The sequence below is a fragment of the Lacerta agilis genome, chromosome 4 (genome assembly GCF_009819535.1).
Source record: "Lacerta agilis isolate rLacAgi1 chromosome 4, rLacAgi1.pri, whole genome shotgun sequence".
In the NCBI taxonomy this organism is placed as follows: Eukaryota; Metazoa; Chordata; class Lepidosauria; order Squamata; family Lacertidae; genus Lacerta; species Lacerta agilis.
In genome coordinates this window covers 26,668,967-26,687,875 of record NC_046315.1, presented here as the reverse complement: position 1 = coordinate 26,687,875, position 18,909 = coordinate 26,668,967, and the positions used below count along the sequence as shown (strand labels likewise).

General features: G+C 37.7%; 1 protein-coding gene across 12 annotated transcripts in view; it reads right to left on the bottom strand.

The window, feature by feature from the left end:
• The window catches only part of NBEA (neurobeachin), a 364,492-nt gene that overhangs the window by 80,353 nt on the left and 265,230 nt on the right, over positions 1-18,909 (bottom strand). For all 12 annotated transcript variants that reach the window (XM_033146505.1, XM_033146506.1, XM_033146495.1 and 9 more), the window contains 4 exons: positions 17,283-17,400; positions 15,129-15,231; positions 12,340-12,455; positions 5,663-5,775 (listed from right to left, as the gene is read on the bottom strand). In XM_033146505.1, the coding sequence (XP_033002396.1) occupies positions 5,663-5,775; positions 12,340-12,455; positions 15,129-15,231; positions 17,283-17,400 (450 nt within the window). The remainder of the gene's footprint in view (positions 1-5,662; positions 5,776-12,339; positions 12,456-15,128; positions 15,232-17,282; positions 17,401-18,909) is intronic.

Here is an 18,909-nt window from a genome sequence, read left to right as displayed (position 1 = left end):
TGTACACCTGTAATTTCCTTTCATAGAGGTCAGTTGGCATCTCTGTTTGGGGACTGCCACTTGCTTAATGACTTTCAGAATGGTATCTCGTGCAAATAGGGTAGCAGGAGATTTCCTCAGTTTAGAATCAGCCACTTAACATTTTCACACCAAGCTCATATCTTTTGTCACTGAAATACTGTCCAAAGCAATCACTACACCTACACACACACACACACACACACACACACTCAGCTTAGACAGAATTTCTGCTTAGTTCCCAATTAAGAACAAAAGCTCATTTAAAATAAAAGGCTTCAGCATCGTTGTAGCCAGTCGGTTGCCTGATCAAAAACATTTGCTTATATTAAGAACTGCTTGCTTGGAAAAACTCACACTTCCATGCATTCAGCTGTGTTATTACATTTATAAACCTTAAGGCGGTATCACTTCCTTCTCTTTAAAGCAGCACAGTAATTTAAGAAAGTGGTTATGCTTATCTTCTGCCAGTCAAGCACTTTGTGCATTAACAAAATATAATTTTTCCCTTCGGCAGATGGGTGTGTGTGATGTACTTCACATATGTCAATATTAGTAGTCCTCCCCAGTAGGTGATGGAGCTACTTTATTTAGCAGGGTGCATGACTGGAAGTAAAAGGGGGGGGGGAAACCCATTTACACTTTAATGAGTAGTGACAATGCAGCATGTCAAAGTCATGTACTCATTGCACTTTAGGAATCAGCATTATACAATTTTGCACAGGAAAACCACATTAAAGTACCACTCTTAAAGGAAATCTAGCATACCATAAAGGTTGCAAAAATACTCCTTGTATGAATGCCTAGTGGCATTTTGTACAGGAAGGTCCAATCAAGGTGAAAAGAAGCAGATCACCTGATGGTTTGTTAGTGCAGAGATAATGTATGTATCTATGACAGTCTCTTTCATTAGCTTTTCAACTTGTCAAACAATAAATGCAACCTTTGACCTCATGTATGTCTTGAATAAAGCTCGAGAAGCCTGAAATATCTCACTGATAGAACACCTTGATCGATATTTTGGCTAACTTTTTAAACTTTCAATTAAAATACATAATTAAATATAAAGGAAAGGAACTATGACAAGTGCTGCATTGTAAAGAAAATACAGTGCAGTAATTGTTCACTAAAACACTGTTGGTTAAAGTGGGCAATTGGATATATTGAACAAAAAACAGAAGCCACATTTTATAGCTGTCAATTTTGGGCTTTTATTTACAGCAACAGTGAAATGCCTTGTATATTGTCCTGATTTCTAGGTCCTTAATGTTCCAAAGCACTATTCCTGGGGCTGTTTTGACTAATTATAGAAATAATTACCTACTTTGAGAGTACATTTATAGGTCACTTCCTAGAAAAAAAAGAGGGAAGGAAATTCCTTATTTTCGGGCAAAAATGCAAAAAAGAATATGCACATGTCTGTGTATTCTAAACCTTTTCTTTCAAGCATTTCTAAACCACTTAATAGATAAAAATCCTAGCATCATACAGAAATACAATACATAAATCCCAGTAAAACAGTGTTATAAAAACAGAGGTGAAATTGACAACTAGTAGTCAAAATGCACATTCCTCTTTATACAAAACTAGAATCCCTTGCATTTAGAGTACGTAACTAAATATCTCTGTTCAGTTCAATGGAGCTTTACTCCCAAATAAGTGTATATAGGAGTACAGCCTGTTTTGAAGTGTCTGTTTTAAAATATGATTTAATTAAGCTGCAGCGATTTAACAAATAATTGCCAATTAATTCAGTACTAGCAATAGTCTATTGAAGTATATTAGTCTAGATCCAAGGGTACTTTAAACTTCAAATTTTTGTCTCTTGAATTGCAGTCCTTCATGCTACATTGTCACCAACCAGCGGTGTTCCGAGGTGGGGGTGGGGGGGTGGTGCGCCCCGGGTGCCATTCCAAAGGAGGGGTGACAAAATTCCGACCCCCAATCGGCGGCACCTCCCGGGGCATGTGCCACACCATCAGCGGGCGGCACACCACACCCCCTGGGATGCACACCATGCCCCCTCGGACGCATGCTGCTCCGGGTACCGGAGCAGGTTGCTCCGCCTCTGTCACCAACAGGGATCTCCCCCTACGCCCAAGGCTCCTGGCCCTGTAGGAGGGATTTCCATTCCAATTTGGGTGGGGGACTGAAGCCTTTTCCCTTCTTGCAGTGAGCATCTGGTTCCCTAAACATCTATTTTGCATCCAACAAGATTTTGAGATTGGGTGTGGTGTGGTAAGTAAAATTCCAATGGTGCACCCAGCCACAAGTACCGTATTTACACGGTATTTTTCGCTCCATAAGACGCACCTGAACATAAGACACACCTAGTTTTTAGAGGAGGAAAGGGGGAAAGCCCTGTTTTTTTGAGGATCAGCTGAAAGTGGTGCAGCTTTTTTGCAAAGGGGAAAGCCCTGCTTTTTTGAGAATCAGCTGAAAGTGGTGCAGCTTTTTTTGCAAAGAGGAAAAGCCCCCTTTTTAATGGGGTCCAACTCACAGTTCTGCAGCTTCTAGTCCTATAGCCATTTCTACAGTTTCCAGACAGATAATCTAATCAGCCAGTCACATGTTGCTGGGGAAACAAACAGCCTCCCTCTACATTCAACAATGGAGAGGGGGCGGGGCTGGAAAGGGAGCCTTATCTCTCTCCCGATCACTTGCTGAACAGCTGTTCAGCGGCTTCCTTTCAACACCCCCTTCTCTCTTTGTAAAAAAAAAAAGAGCACAATCTGCTTTTGGCCCCTAGGCAATTTGGCTCCAGGGGCCATGCATTCGCTCCATAAGACGCACAGACATTTCCCCTTACGTTTTAGGAGGAAAAAAGTGCATCTTATGGAGCGAAAAATATGGTAATTTTCTGGAAGATGACCAATAATATGATAATAACTTCTGCTTTTGTATAGTATTGTTTAATTCCCAAAGTACAACACATAGCATCACATCATAAACTAGGCCAAAAAATTATTATACCCTTATAGGGATTGAGGACTAAGGCAAATGAGTGCATGGCTAAAATGATTTTTGAATTGAGGATTTTCTGGTGCACAACTCATATTTGTAGCCATACACTTTCACCAGCTCCATTTGAAACGCAACATAAAAGTTGAAATGCATTTAGGCATGCTTTAAGCCTATTGAAATTCAAGAGCATAAATGGACTTTGATTATGTTTGCAGTATTTTGGTTATCACTAGAACAGAAACATTCATAGTTCTATGTAGGAATGACAACTACATCTCTTGGCACTTTTACATGTGCTTCCCCTTGCATGTGCTCTGTGCCATGTAATGGCATTCACACATCTCTGATAGGTGCATATTTGCGACAGTTTCTTCCAGCAAGCAGTTTGCTAGATAATGGACAGGACTTTAGCAGCAGCAGCACAAATCACTCTGGGTACCTTTAAAATTGGCTGAAGCTGATGTCAACAGTACTAGTATCATGACACAGTATCACACGTGAGACATTTTAATAGAATCAGCCTGTTCTATTGCAGTGAGGGGAGTTTATATTGACAGAGATATGCGTATGTATGTAAATTAAGGTTACCAGATGTCCCCGTTACCTGGGGACAGTCCCCAGATTTACAGATCAGTCCCCTGACAAAATCCATCCCCATCAACTGAAGTTGAAAAGTGTCCCCGGATTCACTGAAAAAAAAATCTGGTAACCTTAATGTAAATGTTTATGGGTGTGGGGTTTTTTGGGTGGGTGTGATACACACACACACACACACACACACACACACACTTTCTGCCATAAGCTAACAAGACGGGAAATTAAATTCTAACCTAAGATCACAGTGCAAATGAAACAATACAAATCATAAGGATAATACAATGAATAGTACAGTCCTATTGTACTACTGTAATTTATTTCAGTGATAATTACTCCCTAGTTAAATGTACACAGGACAGAAGTCTAAACAGAGCAGCAACACACCAACATCAACAAAATTCAAAGCTGCAGAGGAAGAGAAATAAACATTTTCTGAAACTTTTTAAAAACATAAATTGAGCAGGCTTGTTGGATCTTGCTGGTGAGGGAATACCACAGCACAGAGTGATCCCCGAAAAGCCCTGTTGCTGGTAAACTACAATCCCATAACAGATAGTGATGGCACCTGATTTTTAACGCCATAATGAAATTAAGTCTCAGGTGGGAAAAATATTTTAAACTTCATTCAAAAATTATTAAAACAACAGGAAACTTTATCTGCCTTCTTTATGATAGACTATTTGGTATGGTAGATGTGCTGCAGATGTAGCAACCATAACTTCATTTGCAACATATCTTGGGTTATTTTTTCATAAAGGCATTAATTTAAGCAAATCAATGCTTTACATGTACAAGAAGCAACCAACAAAATGCAGAAGTGTACGGGACCTTTCAGTGAACTCAGGTTCTTACAAACAGCGGTAACTCTTTAGCAAATACAGAGAGTTAAAAGTTCTGGTGGACCACATTCCTCCAAAGGAACAGCACATTACACTAAGTATTCTTGGACACCTGCACAAATGCCAGTTCAGTGAGTCAAAGCTGACTCATACATTACCAAACTTTCTATTTCCTCTTACACCTATCCACTTTTACTTGGTTTCCATCCAATTTTCAGGTTTGGCAAGTCTCATTAGCTTATGAAAACTTATGAAACCATAATCAGAAATACAATTAGGCAACCAGATTAATTTATCTGTTTTTATAAGAAGGGTTTTATTTCCCTCTATCCCTACCTCAGGTTATGAATTAATTTCTATTTGTTTTTGTGTGGTCTAGGAAAGCACATGAAAAGTGTGCTTCTCTACACAGCTGGGTCTAATGAAAAAATTCCTTATGGATCCTTTATAACTTCTTTCATATTGAACTTAATGCGACTGTGATAGTTCAGTTGGTAGAAATCTCAGGGTCATAGGTTGAAGCCCTACATTGGGAGAAAGATTCCTGTGTTGTAGGGATTGGCCTAGATGACTTCATGATCCCATCCAACTCTTCAAGTCTATGATTCTTTGAATATTCGCACTAAGTGATTACTGCTATGAGCAATTTTGCTTCATGAGAGTGTGTATTGTGTTGATGACACTGTTGTTGTCATTTAAAAGGTACAAAAAGAATATGCATTCTCAAAATCTACTGTTTGGTTCCCCTCAGCCCAATGTTTTAAAACAATTGATTAAACTCAAGTGCAGGCCATTAAAACTTGCTGAAAATCTTGCTCTACAGACTGAAATCCACTACTGAACACCAATATCCTTGCCTTGTCTTTGGGAATCTTGCATAGGCCTCCCTAAGCAATTACAAAGAGGTGTACTGGGTTTTGGGGCACCATCTTCTTTAAAAACATACATGTGAGGCGGCAGCATGCTGCTTGAAATGATATGTTGCTTTCATTGTGGACCTAAATAATAGAGATCCTGCCACAGATCCTTTTATGTTTTCATCCATTTGTCTTGGGAGACCATGGAAGAGTGTGCCTTTGGGGGCAAAGTCGAACCATTGGATAATTACAGTGTATGCTGTGGCTGTGGAGATACAGGAGAGGCATGTCCCTTTACATAGTAACAAGGAATGTTACTTTTCCTCCAAGAAGGGTGCTTTTTCCTTTCATAAAAATAATTCCGACAAACAAGTAGTTAAAACATACCTTTGAAAGATCTCTGAAGTTTCCTGGCAAGGTTAGATCCAACTCCTCTGATTCATAATTTGTTAATACCCATGGAAATACAGGGTATTGGTTTAGATCATTATATGTACGTCCTGAAAATGGTGGGGGGAAACGTGGAAGATATGGAATGGTTATTAAACAGGACAACTGAACAACTGATAAAAAACAGAATACACCAATCAAAGATTTTTCTTCATATCTGTGTAATATCACATTCTGAATTTCACCTGTTTTGAGAAAAATAGCTATACAAAACAATGGGTCAGTGTGTCTGGCTGCTAACCAGAAGGCTGGTGGTTCAAGCCCACGCAGGGACAGCTGTGGGCAGGATCCCTGCATTGCAGGGGGTTAGATTAGATGACCCTCAGAGTCCCTTCCAACTTCCAATTCCATGATTCTATGAAAATTATAGCATAAGCAGGCTACCATTTACATGTATTTTATTTGCATCCAAGTTCTTTTCATGTGGAACAAACATGCATTGGGGGACATAGAATCACAGTGGCACACATAGTATACATGTGTAAACTTTCTCTCCTCAATCAGGAATCCTGACCCTGGGGTACCTGGTTGTGCAAAGAAGGAACCTACACACAAACAAATTGTATACATGTAAGCTCTGTGCAAAAGATCCAATTGACACGTAGAGATCAGAATGAGGCCACTCCATCCTCCCTCAACAGCCATTTACTCTATCCTGTTTGGTCACATGCAAAGGACTTGAATGCAAATCTCAGATATAATACCCTAAGACTTGTGAGCATCTCCAAGCTTAAAGCAGCTCACAATGCCTGTTTTGCAGCCTGTCATGTATATTACACACACACACACACACACACACACCCTTTCCTCAATCCTAGGGAGGCATAAAATCAGACCTTTTCTTTGCAAGGTAAGCTTAACGAATTGCAGGTTATACAACCTTGCATTCTTTAGCAACACCTCACACATTTAGGCAATGCAAACTTTTTAGCACTCTTGATATGATGTAGTTCAGATGTGCCGGCTGGATCAACCTGCAATGAACTCTGCCATCAGAATAAATAGTTGGAGAGCCCATGTTCAGGATCAGCACACAGACAACGGAATCTGCACTGCTTACTTTGTGTGTGCATCTCTTGGGGGAAAGGAACTTGCTTCCCTTAGCCCGTGAGACATCAGGCATCGCAGTTGCCTGCTGCACAGCACTGAGCCAACCAGGAGAGGCTTAAAAAGGAATTTGTTTTTCCCCATGCAGTCCTTAGTTGTTTGTACATAAGACTTTTCATAGATTTTTTCCTTATCCAAATAATGAATTGCAGACATGCAAGCCTCTATTGGTGTATGTTTTACCTTTACTGAAGGAGCAGATTTTCCTTCAACGAGGCTTATAGAGATTAATGTTAAAGGCTGAATATTAAATATCGCAAGTCTATGACACTAATCTACTTGAACAATAAAAACTGAGGCACAGAAAATGAGATCTCAGAAATACTGGAATATGTTTCTTCATTAAAAATAACTTTTTAATTAAACCATCCAATTTAATGTTTTTATATGGCACTTCAGTCTTGAAGGTAAAGTGATGTAGAGACAGCTGACAAAGAAATTATAACTGCAATTCCTTGGTGAAAATGTTAATGACAGCAAAATATTGTTTAATTAGATGATTGCAGCATCTGGATTAACACTCTTTAAAAGCGATGTTCCTGTGCTTGTCTACTTCTTCACACTTTACAGACATTTTGTCATCTCTAGGTCATTAGGAAAGAATTTTTAATGGTTTTTCTAGATGCAAGCAGTTCAAGTTACATCTAATTAGATGACAATAATAAGCCCAACACATGCAGTAACTAAATATATACATAATTAACCAGTGAGGGCTTGTACATCACAGAGTAAAAAAGTGGAAAATGCTAAATGGAGAGGGAAGAAGTAGGGCTGAATTCATTACCTGAATGTGTCAATTTTCTACTAACATGTTAAAAATACTTTCCATCTAAAATAAAGAGAATATTGCTCACCCTTTTTAGTGTATGATTTTCAGCTAACGATATGTGTGAATATTCATTTTTACTAATTACAGCTTTAACATTTTATGTGTTTTAGTTAAGAAATACTTTCCACTTCTTATAGAATATCATTTACAACCAAGTCTGCATGCTCTTCTTCCTCATTCACTATTTTCTGTTGTGACATATGAGGTATATTATTTTTTATTTTATCTATATCTATATCTATATCTATATCTATATCATCTTAAACATGATTAACCTGCTACCTATAAACAGATGCAAGTATTGCAGTGAGACATAATTCTGGTTGCCAAACTGAACCACCTGACTCTTCCATCTTTTCCAGTGGAAGGATCTTTTATTAATATTATAGTAATTAAAGTGAGAGTATACTGCTTGCAGTTCTGTACTTTTTAATTGTTTATTACATATAGCATCTTTCATTTTCTAGTGAGAAAAGTGGCGCTGAATCAGTAAAAGTAGTGATTTCTCCTTCTCCTCTCTATAAAGCAGGGGATTCCTGAGAATTGTGCAGAGTCAGAATTTTATAAATAATTCTGACTCTGCTCAATTCTCAGGAATTCCCAGTCAGGAAGTCCTACGTCTACAAAATGAAGACAAAAGCCAGGGGCAGGCAGAGTATAAAACTTAGACTGACTGATAAGTAGCAGAGTGCCATGTTTACCTTTGGAAAAAGAAAAAGAAACCACACAGCGCTGTAAACATGATGAAATATGTCCAGTGACAAGAGGGGCAGAGAAGAGGTGAAGACCTTGGGAGCAGAACGAAGTGGAGAGAAAGCAACTGGGTATGCTTGTCAAAAGAAGAGCTCTCAGACTCCAAACAACCATATTGACTGCAAACTACAGATAGAGTTATGGAAATGATGAGATGTTCGCCTTACTTTTAGTAACTTCCTTGCTGGTTTATTATTATTATTTTATTAGTGAATAGATTTTGCAGTTCTTTGATTGATTTAGAGCATTATTTTAAATGGATGAGATTAGTATATGAGGAACGTCTGCAAATCCATTAAGATTAACTAGAGTGCAATCCTAGTCTTATTTATGCAGAAGCAAGCCCACAATGGGGCTTACTCCCAGTTAAATATGTATAGGATTGCAGCCTAAGTCCCTCTAAACTAAGTGGCACTTACTTCTGAGTAGACATATACAGGATTACACTGTAAATCTCCTAAAGCTCTAATCTGTAAATGTATTATTATATTCCTATTCTGCTTTGTGAACAGATTAAGAAAGACTCATGTAGTGAATCTCATTTATGCACCAATAACTTCTATTGAGCTCACTGAATACAGATTTAGATCTAGTCCCTAACCATCCATGACAGCTATGTTACTTACTCCTTTACCTTCAAAACTTTATTTGATGAGGAGTGTAACTGCATCAAGCAAGGTGCTTATCTCCCTCAAACAAATGGATAGGCAAGAAGAAGGAAGAAGGACTAGCAAGCAGTGAATGTAACACATTTTTGTTTTTAAAGGTATCCACAGAAAATCCAGAATCCATGACAAGCTAGTTAGCTTAATGTGGACAGGTAAACTGGTGGAAAGCATGAATGAAGGAAAATATCAATCATATAGAAAAACAAGTCTTGCTTAAGATGAAACAACATAGTTTCTGCATATACAAGTCCCATCTCTCTCTGTTTAGAGTTCTTTGAGAATGTTAAGCATGTGGATAGGAGTGTATACTAGACATGGATGGTTTAGCCTATTTCATGTGTTTGTTCATAAATTTGTTCAGTCCAATTTCTGCATTAATCTGTGGATTTTTATTAAATAACTGTATGCAAATTCATATATACATACATATTTTGTCTCAATGCACACATTTCCTAATGTAATTGATCCTAAAATACATATTTTTAAATTGATGTCGGTGTGTGTCTTCATCCAAAAACTGTATCATTAAATTTAGAGGTGTCAAATCTGAATAATTACATTCTGATCTGTATATAATTCTAAGAGGTGCAAATTAGGTTAGTTCACTTAAATATACAAACCAAGCAAAATTATCCTCCATCCCTAATGTTTACTTGGATTTTCAAAAAGCTTTCAACAAAGTCCCTCTCCAAGGCACTTACTGGTAAGTAAACGTAGCAGTCATGGGATAAAAGGGCAGGTCTTCTTAGACATCAGTAAATGGTTAAAGAACAGTAAGCAAAGATTTAAGAAGCAATGGACAATTCTCACAGTGAAGGAATGTAGGAAGAAGTGTGGTCCCCCAAGGACCAGCGTTTTTAAACTTGTTTGTAAGTGGTGTAGAGGAGGCGGTGTCAACCTTTTGGGGCCCATGGACCCATTTGCAAACCAGATAAACTATTGTGGCCACCACAACCTATTATATTGGCTACAATAGAATGCATCTTTCAAGATTATTTTCAGCAGGGGGAGGGGACTGTTGGGCACCAGGAAACAACCCCTGTCCTAGAGCTAGGTTGAGCAAGTGGGCAATTCAGTTTAAGTGTAAACTGATGCACAATGGTGCAAAAAAACAAACAAACTAATTTCACATATACACTGATGGATTCTGAGCTGATGGTGATTGGTCAGGAAAAGATCATGAACAGCTCAATGAAAACACTGACTTTGTGTATGACAACTGTGGAAATGGCAAATTCCTTAATAGGGATGAATTAAGAAAGGGATTGAAACTTGCTAATATCACAATATCTGCATAAAATATTTAATGTAACATATTTGGAATACTGTGAACAATTTTGTTTGCCAGATCTCAGAAAGGATATTACAGAACTGAAAATGGCAACCAATTCTAATGAAACGAATGAAGCGACTCCTTTATGCAAAAACTGCTGGGGGGTTTTAGTTTAGGGGAGAGAGAAAAACCCAGACAAGAAAGGAATTAAAATTATGTGTGATGTGCAGAAAGCGAATAGAGAGACTATTGATAGGATCATCCAATGGGCGATTCTGGACAGAAAAAGTAAGTACCTCTTCACACAGAACTTAATAAATATATTAAATTTGCTATGGCAATGGCCATCAACTTAGATGGTTTTAAAGGGGTACTGGACAAATTCATGGAGGATAAAGTCTTCAATGGCTACTAGCAACAATAGCCATATACTACCTCCAGGGCTGGAGTCACTATGCCTCTGAATGCCAGTTGCTTGGAAGCAACAATGGGAGAGGGCTATTGTCTTGAGCTCTTCAGCTTATGCACTTCCAACAGACACTTGGTTGGATTTATGCTGGATGAGATGGGCCTCTGGTCCACTCCAACAGGGCTCTCCTTAAAGCCTTCATGGCTAAGGCAACACAGTGGGTTCAATAAAAGATGACCCAAGATGTCTCTGTTCATTTATTTAGGCAAGGGAAAACTCAAAAATGAAATGGTTGCTGCTTACTGGTAAATGAGTTCTTACATCTCAAATCAGGCGGAAAGGAGAGGAAAAGAATACTGTATAGAAAAATCCTGATAAAGGGAAATCTACAATAATACTAGGCTACCAAATGGGATTGCTATCAGGATTCTTGAGCTAATTTATGTGAATTTTTTTGAGCACTCTAAGTGCTATATAAATGCTAGATATTATCATTAAAGTATTTATAGCGTACTAGCTTAAGAAAGTTAATGTCATTGCATAATGATCCACTATTATGGTAGGTTATTCTAACATCTAAAATTCATTAAATGGGATTTATGGCTCTACATAGTACTGAATTATTACTGCAATAAATCCCATGCTACAGACTAACAAATTAATCATACTGAGTCATTTTCAAAGTGAAATGTATCTGGTCTGCATAGTTTTGCCTGGCCCAGGTCTAAGCATGACTTACTAACCATATATTTATAGAATATGATACAAAGTAAATACCAACATGTTTGCACTTTTTTCGTGTTTTGTGTGTATGTGTGTGTGTGTGTGTATTCATATTCCTTCGGCTCCTACCTAAGGCTCAATGGACATTCAGCTGAATTTCATTCCACCTGAGAAAATTTACCTGTGGTAAGATTTGTATTATTTTTGGATGCTGTGATGTTGATATATTAATGGTACAACAACCATGCTGTTGTATTTTAACAGTAAATCCTTGTATATCATTTTATATTTCAAGCCAGCATGCATTAATTAGTTTCAAGTACTAGTGGAATCCACCTCTCATTAAGTCATGTAGAAAGGTTTTCAATCGTGGGCCTAATTTTAAAGATCAGTTCTCATGCATTCCAGTTCAAGGTGCTAAAAAAGGGAAGATGCTGCAATTTAATCATAACACCACCTAGGTGACATCTGTACTAGGCAGGATACTACTGTTATTTTGCTGTCTAGTTGCTGTTGCTAAGAATGACGAAGTAGCGAAATTACATTTTCCCATTATTATTTCCAGACACACACTGGCAATGGTTTGTTGACTCTAATAAAGCTTCAGACAAAGCTGTCAGCAAAGGAAATGGCAGAAGGAGAGCAAAGAACAACCACCACCACCATAAATAAATTTGAAGTCTGGGTGATAGGTTGTGCATTTTTCGATAAAATTTAATGTGAGTTTTTCAGAATCTATCATACAGCCACAGCTAAATTCCAGATAGATAAGTGTATTCTATCAAGTCACGGTGCTCAAGAAGTTGACAAACATAAACATAATATGAAGGATTAAAGAGACAGAAGACTTACCTGCTATAGTATTGAGAAACATCAAATACTCAAAGTTTGAAATCTCCCTTCGTTGCCAACGCTGAGTCATATTGGAAGATTTATACAGTTGACGGGGAGTGGCCAGAGAAATTCGTCTAGGAATTAAATTCAAAGAACACATTCTAATAGTTCTTTCTATATTGCCAACTTATTAGCATTTTATAACTCAGAAATATGTATTCCTTTTCACACTGTTGTTGGAAAAGACTATCTAGTTGTTATTAGAACATATAGAATACATGCTAACAGGGACACTAGATGTGAACACTAGGTTCACAATCCAATCCAATATAATTATAGTAATACTTTCATGAATCTTTTAAAATTTAATTGAACTTGTATGAGAGTAGCTGTGCAGAACTGCAATCAGATAATGGACTGGACGAGAGCCAACAAACTGAAGCTCAATCCAGGTAAGACTGAGGCACTGCTAGTGGGTGGTTCCCCACACTGGATTGATAGTTTACCTGCTTTTGATGGGGTTACACTCCGTTTGAAGGCATAGGTATGTGGTTTGGGGGATACTTCTGGATCCATTGCTGTCGCTTGGGGCTCAGGTGGCCTCAGTGGTACAGAATGCCTTCCATCAGCTGTACCCCTATCTGGACAAAGATAGCCTGTGCCGTCTGTGCTCTGGTAGCTCTAGGCTAGATTATTGCAACATGCTATATGTAAGGTTGCCTGTCAAGATGGTTCAGAAACTTGAGTTGGTGCAGAATTTGGCAGCCAGGTAGCTCACCGGGGCAAGACGGTTTGAACATATTTCACCAATCCTGGCCCAACTGCATTGGCTGCCAATTAGTTTCTGGACCCAATTCAAAGTGCTGGTTTTGACCTTTAAAGCATTAAATGGCTCAGGATCACAATACTTCAAAAACCACCTTTCTCCATATGAACCTAATTGGATCATCGTCTGAGGCCCTTCTTTGTGTGCCTCCTTTAAGAGAGGTCTGGATTGTGACAACACAAGAATAGGCCTTTTCTGTGGTGACTCCCTACTTGTGGAATGCACTCTGCAGGGAAGCTTGCCTGGCACCTTCATATATTTAGGCACCAGGAGAAAACATTTCTCTTTAACCAGGCCTTTGGCTGTATGGCCTTTAAATGATTTTTTTTTGGGGGGGGGGTTACTGGTTTTTCTTTTTCTTGTTCTTGTTTTTATTATGTATTTTGTGTTCTCATTTTCTATTTTTATGTTGTGAACTGCCCTGTGATCTTCGGAAGAAGGGTGGCATACAAATTTAAGTAAATAGTAGTAGTAGTTCCTGCTTAAAATCTCACTTGCATCATGAATTCACTCAGTGGTCTTAAGCAAGCCCCTCTCTTTCAGCTTTGTTGGTCTCATCTGCTGGATGGGGATCATGTTAACTTACCTTATAGAATTTTTATAAGGACTGTTATATATTTGGTGTAAAAGAACTATACCCCCAGAAATCATAGATGCAATATAATGACCTAACTTTGTATGATACAGAATGGTGGAGTAGAAAAATTTGTTCCACTCGCATTTTGGAAATGTTGGAATATTTTATTTCACTCACAGTATTAGTACAATCTACTTATTTTTAGGCATTACTTGGATCCTTTAAGGGCTTTTATTTTTGGATGCTACCTTCTGATTTGACAGAATATGATGCAAAACAAATCTCTTCTGATAGCTTCCTACTGGTAAGATAGCTGAAGAAATTCATGGAGTGTGAATTATTGTGGCAGAGTTAAATAAATTATGCACAGTAAATTGGTTCCATGCCCTTATGTTTCAAATAACATAGGAAGGACTCACTACTGTGGTGTTTTCTAAATCTGCCCAGCTTTGATCAAGTCACATTACCTTTTGGATATACTACCGCAAATGTGCATATGGAAATGTTACTTTTGTTTATTGGAAAACAGCAACATCTCAACAGACCAAGGAAGCAATATTCCCTAAGCACTTGTGTGTCAGCATGACTAGTAAGCATTTCAGTAGAAGATGGGAGAGTGTTGGTTGGTGAACTGTGTCCTATGAGGCTGCGGGTTAACAAAATCTTCTAAATAACCAGTATCCCTGCCATTGTGAGCATCTTTATCATGTTTATGACATTTTAAACATAAGTAAAATCCTTACATACATTTTCTGTGCTGTTAGCATTAAACGCCAGTGAACAGGCATCCCTACATAAGAATCTAATTTCTACACAAAGGGATAGAGAGTCTCTGACTTGTAACAGTAGAGTAGGAAACATTTTTTAAAACCAAAACAGTAAAAAATCCACACACTTCCCAGCAATTTAAACAATAATTTTCCTGTAAGTGGAACAGAGTAAAATACAATGATTGTGAAGGTGGAATTTTCTAATTATACTTTTAAAAGAATGTATATTATAAGTAATTTAGGTTGCAATTGTAAACATACTTTCCTGTGAGTCGCCAATGAAGTCAACGGGATGGAATAAACATTTATAGAATTGCACTGTTAAAAAGTAATCTGTTAATTCCATCTTGATGACGATTCCACAACACCTGGCAGTAACCTGTTTAACAATTATGATTCCTGTCTGAACAGGAAGCGATCTGAGAGTGAATGGACATGACACCCACAAATGATTTTACTTGAAAGTAATGCAATGTTTCCGTGACTATGATCACTGACGGAATTTTTTTATTTTGTTTCGCATGATAGATGCTCCACATAATCAAGCTTTCATGCATTATCATCACATGACAATCTTGTGTGAATCTACTCTGAAGTTAGCACAAAAAACAGGAAATAAGATATATCATGATACCTAGCTTGTGGCAAGCCATAGCTGGTTCCTACTCCAACACGAGGTAAGCTGTACACAACTTTTTTGACTGTTGCTTGGTCAGGAAAATTGAACATTACGGAAGCTGTTGGACAACCAGAATTGAGATGTTAGGAACTGACTAATGTGCAAACAGACGTTTCTGCGTACAACACCTCATGATATCTCACAAAAAATTACATTTATTTACAATATAAGTAAAAATATTTCTATACAGTCCACTCACATACAATATCAAGGTGCTGCAATAAATAAAATATAATAAACTGATGCAAAATAGTCACAAGAATGACTTGCTCATAATCATAAGCAACTGAATAGGTCTGTTGGCGTACAGAGTCTTCAAGAGACGTCTAAAGATTAACAGTGACGCCTGGTGTTATTCAAATAAAAAAATATTTTTTTTTAATAAATCTATATGATAATGTATATTTATTTATTAAACTATTTTTAGCTCAGCTAAAAATAGCAGGGTGCAAATAATATTTTACACATAGTATAAAATAACAGTTACACTGCTGTACATAAGATCACAACCAATCAGCAAATCTCATCAAACTGGGACGCCCAATATCAACTACAGTTTGCATGACCCAAACGCCTGCATAAACAGGCAGCTCTTAACTTGGTGACAAAAGACCACTGATGGTGTCAGCTGAATCTCTGAGGGGAGAGTGTTATGCAGCTGGGACTCCACTCTTTCATCCCCATATTGATACATAATTACCAAAGAAGGGAGGTAAGAAAAGGTCATTGGCTGTAACTTTATCCTTCTATGAAACCAAGGCACTTTAAAGGACCCTGCTCAGATTCCTACATAGAAAGGTAGGCAGATCTACACTGTGGATCAAGGTCCTATCTTGCAGGAAACCATACTGCGGAAGAAAGGTGCACATTCACCTGTTCAGTCCTGTAGCACATTGAACAGAATGCTCATTGGTTACTTTAAAAATTCACCAGAACTGCTGTTGGTTCATGACCAATTACATTGCTTTAACATTGTGGTGATTAACACTGCTTTTTACATCTAAAATACATACTTGGATCCTTTCAAAAGTGACACTTGTTTTACATAATTGCTTGTTTGGGCGTAAAAGTTAATTCCTGAAGTGTTATTTCCTGGTATACATATACACCACCCATTCTATAACACAATGGACAGACAATTTTCTCCTTCTCTGATTTATAATTAATAGTCTCCATATTTTGGACTCAATTGTGGGGGAACACAATATCAGCTTTGTATTACACAAGAACATTCCAGTAATTTCAGTGATGTTTGCAGATCATTTCCTGGAGAATTCACTGTGCTCAAATGCATGGTTAATTGTTATGTTTACTTTTTTTGCAATACACAGATTTTATGCTACCAACAAATTCATCAGACGGCAAAGTTACACTCTCAGCTGTTTAAGATTCGTTATATTTTGAAGTCTAATAATTTTAAAACATTGTGTTGTTTTTTAAATAATATAGTGTGAGGACATAAGAAGGGCCTGCTGGATCAGGCCAATGGACCATTTAGTCTAGCACCCTGTTCTCACAGTGGTCAATTATACACCTATAGGAAACCCAAAAGCCATTACCTGAGAAGAACAGAACTCAACCCACTTGCAAGTCTCAGTATCTGGTATTCAGGGGCATACTGCCTCTGACAGCAGAGTAGAACATAGTCATTGTTCTACTCATAGCTGTTGATAAAACATATCAAGTGACATATCAGGGACATATCAGGTAGGATCAGAATTTCACCTTCTATGGATGGGAAAGCGCCTTCCCATAGCCAATATTTGCTAACAAATAAAAACAAAATTACTTTGATAACCTGAAGTCAATCACATTTGCTGTTAATATTTTGTTCATGAACTGCACCAAATATTTTATCTAAAAACTGAGTAAAATTCAAAATATGAGCCATCCCACTACAGCAGCTGGGGCTCAGTGAAGCCTCCTCTTTCCCACTGTCCCATGCATTGGCTGTCTACTCATAGGCATATATGGATCATTACTTCTGCCTGGAAACAAAAAGTGAGAAACTAAATATCACTTCTGGATGCACATTTTCAGGTCTGGCAGGTAATGTTAGTTTTTAAACAGATGTACAAATGCTTTATTCAAAATATACAGTGAACATACTTCTGTTTGCCATGAACACCTCCAAGGCTGTATTCTGAAGAAGATAACGTCTTGAGAAAACAGCTCGAATTTCGCTGAACATCCATTTTCCATGAAGGCCTTCTGTATAAGCAAGAACCTACAAAAGAAAAAGAACCCTTTTTGACTTCTGATTTTGGTGCTACTAATAAAAACCGACTTATGCTTAAGTATTATTTTTTCCTGTATCTTGAGGAATTCTTTTTATGTGATATGATGCCATTCCCCCATTTGCTGGGCAATGTCACACCTTAAAAAGATCACCTCCTGCCAAATCTGGTGACCCTATGAATCATCAACCACCTATTCCAAGCGAACTGAGATGAAAGAAAACCCCTGAGAAAATCCTGTTACTGAAGGAAGGGAAGTTCAGAGAAAGCAAAATTGCCTCAAGCTATTTTTCAGTGAAACAACCAACCAGAATTTTTTTTATTGGGGTCCAGTCTTCCAACAGGTACCACGCCTATATTAATGACAAATCTGGGTTTGAGAAACCACACAAGAGGAAAATACAAAAATGCAACATGTGGACAAATACTTCAGTTCCGCACTTTGACAATGACAACTGCAATAGCAGGAAGTTTTTATCATAGCAACATGCTGGTTTTTAAGGTGACCACAAGCTAGAAGCAGATACCTGAAAGCAAAATATTTTGTTACTACCAAAAGACTTGACAATAGTATTAACATCACCTTTTAAGCTTCTTTTTTAGCCTTCTACTTTTGGGAACTGATTAAATGACCTGATTTGATTGCTAAGGCTGCAATTCTAAGTATATCACCTAGGAAGTGAATGTCAATGACATTCGGAGTAAATATACTGCACATTTGGCTTAAATGTATGGCTGTCCACATCTAATGAATATTTGGATAGTTACATTCTTATTTACAGTCTTAAGTCTGTTTTAGAAAGCAAACTTCCATGAATGATTTATTTATTTTTTGTTCTCTGTTGATTCCTAGAAAGCGGCTAATTAGCATAATGTGTGGAACCACGGCAACATACTTTATGTACAGGAGTGAAATGGATCCAAGGCTAACAGAAAACAATTGTAACAATTAACTAAGGACTTTTTTCAACTATTCTGGACAACAGCCATACAAGAAAATAACTAAGCAAGTATTAGAAATCACCACAGAACTGGCCCTACTAAACATATTCCAAGACAATAATGCCCACTCATATCACAAAGAACTCATAGCCCACCTACTCTCAGCAACCAGAAACATCATAGCCAGACACTGAAGAGACCTGTCAGGAGTAAGCATGGACCAATGGTACCAAATAGTATGGGAAACAGCCTTACTAGAAAAATTAACCAATAAACTGAAACTGACACGGGGACAAAAAGAAAAAGATACCGTCACCCCAGTATGGCTCCTCTTTATCACAAACACAGCCCAACAAGACAACTCCCCCCCTTTTTCTTCCTAATGTAACCCTAATGTCTCAACAAATGAAACTGACCTATGAAAAATGTAACTTGAAAAAAGAGACATTGCGCATACCTTTGTAAACCAAGAAAACTTTAATAAAAATATTTTTAAAACAACAACAACTAAGGACTTCGTTTTTTGAGTTCAGAGGCACTTGATACTGGCGATGTTT